Here is a 7295-nt window from a genome sequence, read left to right as displayed (position 1 = left end):
AAAATTACGGATGACCAAATACTTTTGAGCGGTAGTGTAAATTGCGAAACATTGAAGCAACACAAATATCATTTGAGAAAATGTTTATCTATATTTCGTTCCAATCTAAGTCTTGAGATATATTTGTTAAATTTTTTGAATAATATCTTCATGTGATTATAGGAATGTTGGGCACGATCTTCAAATCCGTCCAGAAGTTCGGGAGAACAACCAATCGATTCGAATTCGGTTGAATCGTTACGAATTGAAGCAGCTAATGTAAAGCAACAAACTATTAACCAATTATCTTCGAAAGCAAAGGAAATAATTCGAGCAACATATGCAAGCGTTAGTGATGCTCTTAAAACCGTAAACCTTATGACAAAAAAAGCTAATGAAATCATTAAAAATTCGACTCAAAGGATGGAACGTAAAGGAAATAATATAAAAAACGAGACGATTGCTGAGATACAGATGGCATCTAAAAATCTAACGTTGGCATATCATAAAAATATTAATGAAGCACTTGACAACGTTAAACTTATCACCAAGACAGCAAATGAAATTATCTCAACTAAGATAAAAACTATGCAAACTAAGGGAAGTTCTATAAAGAATGAGACAATCGATGAGATACGAATGGCATCTAGAAATCTAACGTCGACATATTATAAAAATATTAATGAAGCACTTCAAAATGTTAGACTTATGACGAAGACAGCAAAAGAGATTATTAAAAAGTCAGTCACAAAAGCGAGAGATGAAAGTAATTCGATAAAAGAAAAAACAATGAATGATTTGCAATCACATTCAAAAAACCTCATTTCTGTGTTTTATGGTACTGTTGAGGAAACAATAGAAAATGTAAAGCATACCTTTAGAAAGGTAAATAATACCATGGTCAAACAATTTGAAAAATTAGGTGAATCGACTGCTCAAAAACTTGAAAAAAAAGCGGACGATGCTGAGGATAAATTGAAACAACGGATAAAAACTGTAGAACAGGCGTTTGACATTGATTTGGATGCGAAAAAAATGAAAATTTATGGTGATCTAGAAAAAAATGCACAAAATTTGACAATTCGACTCGGTTTGTATAATGATGAATTGATAAAAAAGATAGATTCGAAACGAAAAGATATTTTAGAAGAATTCGAAAAACATAATAATCGTACTGATTTCGATAGAGAGTTAGAGAGAATCAAAAATTCATATGTAAGCAGCCTGAATGCAGAGTTAGAAAACACAAGGAAATTGTACTTCACGGGATTCAAAGAAAAAATTGCGGGAGAATCTGATGTACAAGTACGTAACATCGAAAATACCCTTAATGGTGCGCTAATTAAATATAGCCAGATTTTAGAAAAAAAAAAAAATTCTTATGAAGAAGAATTAGAAAAATTAAAAAACTTAATGAAAGAAGAACTGAAATCGATTTGTCATGACGTTCGTACAAAAAGTACTCCAGACAGTAAACCCGTTACAGATGCACCTCCAACTCCAGCGAGTAAACCCGTCACAAACGCACCTCCAACTCCAGAGAGTAAACCCGCCACAGACGCACCTCCAGCTCCGGGAAGTAAGCCTGTCACAGACGCACCTCCAACTCCAGAGGGTAAACCTGTCACAGATGCACCACCAACTCCAGCAAGTAAACCCGTCACAGACGCACCTCCAGCTCCGGGAAGTAAACCCGTCACAGACGCACCTCCAACTCCAGAGGGTAAACCTGCCACAGACGCACCTCCAACTCCAGAGAGTAAACCCGCCACAGACGCACCTCCAGCTCCGGGAAGTAAGCCTGTCACAGACGCACCTCCAACTCCAGAGGGTAAACCTGTCACAGATGCACCACCAACTCCAGCAAGTAAACCCGTCACAGACGCACCTCCAGCTCCGGGAAGTAAACCCGTCACAGACGCACCTCCAACTCCAGAGGGTAAACCTGCCACAGACGCACCTCCAACTCCAGAGAGTAAACCCGCCACAGACGCACCTCCAGCTCCGGGAAGTAAACCTGTCACAGACGCACCTCCAACTCCAGAGGGTAAACCTGTCACAGATGCACCTCCAACTCCAGCAAGTAAACCCGTCACAGACGCACCTCCAGCTCCGGGAAGTAAACCCGTCACAGACGCACCTCCAACTCCAGAGGGTAAACCTGCCACAGACGCACCTCCAACTCCAGAGAGTAAACCCGCCACAGACGCACCTCCAGCTCCGGGAAGTAAACCTGTCACAGACGCACCTCCAACTCCAGAGGGTAAACCTGTCACAGATGCACCTCCAACTCCAGCAAGTAAACCCGCCACAGACGCACCTCCAGCTCCGGGAAGTAAGCCTGTCACAGACGCACCTCCAACTCCAGAGGGTAAACCTGTCACAGATGCACCTCCAACTCCAGCAAGTAAACCCGTCACAGACGCACCTCCAGCTCCGGGAAGTAAACCCGTCACAGACGCACCTCCAACTCCAGAGGGTAAACCTGCCACAGACGCACCTCCAACTCCAGAGAGTAAACCCGCCACAGACGCACCTCCAGCTCCGGGAAGTAAACCTGTCACAGACGCACCTCCAACTCCAGAGGGTAAACCTGTCACAGATGCACCTCCAACTCCAGCAAGTAAACCCGCCACAGACGCACCTCCAGCTCCGGGAAGTAAGCCTGTCACAGACGCACCTCCAACTCCAGAGGGTAAACCTGTCACAGATGCACCTCCAACTCCAGCAAGTAAACCCGTCACAGACGCACCTCCAGCTCCGGGAAGTAAGCCTGTCACAGACGCACCTCCAACTCCAGAGGGTAAACCTGTCACAGATGCACCTCCAACTCCAGCAAGTAAACCCGTCACAGACGCACCTCCAGCTCCGGGAAGTAAACCCGTCACAGACGCACCTCCAACTCCAGAGGGTAAACCTGCCACAGACGCACCTCCAACTCCAGAGAGTAAACCCGCCACAGACGCACCTCCAGCTCCGGGAAGTAAACCTGTCACAGACGCACCTCCAACTCCAGAGGGTAAACCTGTCACAGATGCACCTCCAACTCCAGCAAGTAAACCCGTCACAGACGCACCTCCAGCTCCGGGAAGTAAACCCGTCACAGACGCACCTCCAACTCCAGAGGGTAAACCTGCCACAGACGCACCTCCAACTCCAGAGAGTAAACCCGCCACAGACGCACCTCCAGCTCCGGGAAGTAAACCTGTCACAGACGCACCTCCAACTCCAGAGGGTAAACCTGTCACAGATGCACCTCCAACTCCAGCAAGTAAACCCGCCACAGACGCACCTCCAGCTCCGGGAAGTAAGCCTGTCACAGACGCACCTCCAACTCCAGAGGGTACACCTGTCACAGATGCACCTCCAACTCCAGCAAGTAAACCCGTCACAGACGCACCTCCAGCTCCGGGAAGTAAGCCTGTCACAGACGCACCTCCAACTCCAGAGGGTAAACCTGTCACAGATGCACCTCCAACTCCAGCAAGTAAACCCGTCACAGACGCACCTCCAGCTCCGGGAAGTAAACCCGTCACAGACGCACCTCCAACTCCAGAGGGTAAACCTGCCACAGACGCACCTCCAACTCCAGAGAGTAAACCCGCCACAGACGCACCTCCAGCTCCGGGAAGTAAACCTGTCACAGACGCACCTCCAACTCCAGAGGGTAAACCTGTCACAGATGCACCTCCAACTCCAGCAAGTAAACCCGTCACAGACGCACCTCCAGCTCCGGGAAGTAAACCCGTCACAGACGCACCTCCAACTCCAGAGGGTAAACCTGCCACAGACGCACCTCCAACTCCAGAGAGTAAACCCGCCATAGACGCACCTCCAGCTCCGGGAAGTAAACCTGTCACAGACGCACCTCCAACTCCAGAGGGTAAACCTGTCACAGATGCACCTCCAACTCCAGCAAGTAAACCCGTCACAGACGCACCTCCAGCTCCGGGAAGTAAACCCGTCACAGACGCACCTCCAACTCCAGAGGGTAAACCTGCCACAGACGCACCTCCAACTCCAGAGAGTAAACCCGCCACAGACGCACCTCCAGCTCCGGGAAGTAAACCTGTCACAGACGCACCTCCAACTCCAGAGGGTAAACCTGTCACAGATGCACCTCCAACTCCAGCAAGTAAACCCGTCACAGACGCACCTCCAGCTCCGGGAAGTAAACCCGTCACAGACGCACCTCCAACTCCAGAGGGTAAACCTGCCACAGACGCACCTCCAACTCCAGAGGGTAAACCTGTCACAGATGCACCTCCAACTCCAGCAAGTAAACCCGCCACAGACGCACCTCCAGCTCCGGGAAGTAAGCCTGTCACAGACGCACCTCCAACTCCAGAGGGTAAACCTGTCACAGATGCACCTCCAACTCCAGCAAGTAAACCCGTCACAGACGCACCTCCAGCTCCGGGAAGTAAGCCTGTCACAGACGCACCTCCAACTCCAGAGGGTAAACCTGTCACAGATGCACCTCCAACTCCAGCAAGTAAACCCGTCACAGACGCACCTCCAGCTCCGGGAAGTAAACCCGTCACAGACGCACCTCCAACTCCAGAGGGTAAACCTGCCGCAGACGCACCTCCAACTCCAGAGAGTAAACCCGCCACAGACGCACCTCCAGCTCCGGGAAGTAAACCTGTCACAGACGCACCTCCAACTCCAGAGGGTAAACCTGTCACAGATGCACCTCCAACTCCAGCAAGTAAACCCGTCACAGACGCACCTCCAGCTCCGGGAAGTAAACCCGTCACAGACGCACCTTCAACTCCAGAGGGTAAACCTGCCACAGACGCACCTCCAACTCCAGAGAGTAAACCCGCCACAGACGCACCTCCAGCTCCGGGAAGTAAACCCGTCACAGACGCACCTCCAACTCCAGAGGGTAAACCTGCCACAGACGCACCTCCAACTCCAGAGAGTAAACCCGTCACAGACGCACCTCCAACTCCAGAGGGTAAACCTGTCACAGATGCACCTCCAACTCCAGCAAGTAAACCCGTCACAGACGCACCTCCAGCTCCGGGAAGTAAACCCGTCACAGACGCACCTCCAACTCCAGAGGGTAAACCTGCCACAGACGCACCTCCAACTCCAGAGAGTAAACCCGCCACAGACGCACCTCCAGCTCCGGGAAGTAAACCTGTCACAGACGCACCTCCAACTCCAGAGGGTAAACCTGTCACAGATGCACCTCCAACTCCAGCAAGTAAACCCGTCACAGACGCACCTCCAGCTCCGGGAAGTAAACCCGTCACAGACGCACCTCCAACTCCAGAGGGTAAACCTGCCACAGACGCACCTCCAACTCCAGAGAGTAAACCCGCCACAGACGCACCTCCAGCTCCGGGAAGTAAACCTGTCACAGACGCACCTCCAACTCCAGAGGGTAAACCTGTCACAGATGCACCTCCAACTCCAGCAAGTAAACCCGTCACAGACGCACCTCCAGCTCCGGGAAGTAAACCCGTCACAGACGCACCTCCAACTCCAGAGGGTAAGCCTGCCACAGACGCACCTCCAACTCCAGAGAGTAAACCCGCCACAGACGCACCTCCAGCTCCGGGAAGTAAACCTGTCACAGACGCACCTCCAACTCCAGAGGGTAAACCTGTCACAGATGCACCTCCAACTCCAGCAAGTAAACCCGTCACAGACGCACCTCCAGCTCCGGGAAGTAAACCCGTCACAGACGCACCTCCAACTCCAGAGGGTAAACCTGCCACAGACGCACCTCCAACTCCAGAGGGTAAACCTGTCACAGATGCACCTCCAACTCCAGCAAGTAAACCCGCCACAGACGCACCTCCAGCTCCGGGAAGTAAGCCTGTCACAGACGCACCTCCAACTCCAGAGGGTAAACCTGTCACAGATGCACCTCCAACTCCAGCAAGTAAACCCGTCACAGACGCACCTCCAGCTCCGGGAAGTAAGCCTGTCACAGACGCACCTCCAACTCCAGAGGGTAAACCTGTCACAGATGCACCTCCAACTCCAGCAAGTAAACCCGTCACAGACGCACCTCCAGCTCCGGGAAGTAAACCCGTCACAGACGCACCTCCAACTCCAGAGGGTAAACCTGCCACAGACGCACCTCCAACTCCAGAGAGTAAACCCGCCACAGACGCACCTCCAGCTCCGGGAAGTAAACCTGTCACAGACGCACCTCCAACTCCAGAGGGTAAACCTGTCACAGATGCACCTCCAACTCCAGCAAGTAAACCCGTCACAGACGCACCTCCAGCTCCGGGAAGTAAACCCGTCACAGACGCACCTCCAACTCCAGAGGGTAAACCTGCCACAGACGCACCTCCAACTCCAGAGAGTAAACCCGCCACAGACGCACCTCCAGCTCCGGGAAGTAAACCTGTCACAGACGCACCTCCAACTCCAGAGGGTAAACCTGTCACAGATGCACCTCCAACTCCAGCAAGTAAACCCGTCACAGACGCACCTCCAGCTCCGGGAAGTAAACCCGTCACAGACGCACCTCCAACTCCAGAGGGTAAACCTGCCACAGACGCACCTCCAACTCCAGAGAGTAAACCCGCCACAGATGCACCTCCAACTCCAGAGGGTAAACCTGCCACAGACGCACCTCCAACTCTAGAGGGTAAACCTGTCACCGATGCACCTCCAACTCCAGCGAGTAAACCCGTCACAGACGCACCTCCAACTCCAGAGGGTTAACCCGCCACAGACGCATCTCCAGCTCCGGGAAGTAAACCTGTCACAGATGCACCTCCAACTTCAGAAGGTAAACCTGTCACAGATGCACCTCCAACTCCAGAGAGTAAACCCGCCACAGACGCATCTCCAGCTCCGGGAAGTAAACCCGTCACAGACGCACCTCCAACTCCGGAAAGTAAACCCGTCACAGAAGCTAATCCATGAAATTCCTGATACGGTTGAATCGATAGTTATATAAAGATTCAAGAAATAAAGTTTGCTGTTATTCCGATTTATTGTTCGTAAGTTTGGAACTCTATGTAGTTGTAGCTATAATTATAATGATCATTTTTTCAATTTTGTTGAATATTACTGTTATGCAGATCCATGTTATTTGTGAGCACTTCTGAATTAAAGCTATTCCACAGGGAAGCATTCGAAATCAATGGGTTATTTAATTTTTTACTATTCCTATCCGTATTTTGTTTATTTATTTGTTCGCTTATTACAAATTTGTTGCGCGTAAGAATAAATTGCAGGAATGTCAAGTTTTAGCAGAAAATTGATGTCAAGTTCCCCTCAAATGGTTATCTGAGTATGAATTGTGCCCTGTTATCCTCAGGATTTACTTTTTTTTCGTT

At 50.5% G+C, this 7295-nt stretch overlaps 1 protein-coding gene across 1 annotated transcript; it reads left to right on the top strand.

Moving 5' to 3' along the window:
* Positions 1–402: 402 nt before the first annotated feature.
* Positions 403–6675, top strand: LOC130671046 (mucin-2-like). The gene is made up of 2 exons (XM_057474732.1): positions 403–1312; positions 1400–6675. Exons 1-2 carry the CDS (start codon positions 403–405, stop codon positions 6673–6675), a joined length of 6186 nt encoding a protein of 2061 aa, XP_057330715.1.
* Positions 6676–7295: the final 620 nt, after the last annotated feature.

This window comes from Microplitis mediator, chromosome 7, assembly GCF_029852145.1.
Source record: "Microplitis mediator isolate UGA2020A chromosome 7, iyMicMedi2.1, whole genome shotgun sequence".
NCBI lineage: Eukaryota > Metazoa > Arthropoda > Insecta > Hymenoptera > Braconidae > Microplitis > Microplitis mediator.
Note: the sequence above shows the minus strand (reverse complement) of the source record. Positions and strands in the feature narration are given on the sequence as shown.

Bases quoted from the DNA above. Each gene is read 5' to 3' on its own strand.
- LOC130671046 (XM_057474732.1), top strand. From the start codon at position 403: ATGGAACGTAAAGGAAATAATATAAAAAACGAGACGATTGCTGAGATA. The intron at 1,313-1,399 runs GTGCGCTAATTA...ACTTAATGAAAG, and splicing joins CATCGAAAATACCCTTAATG to AAGAACTGAAATCGATTTGT.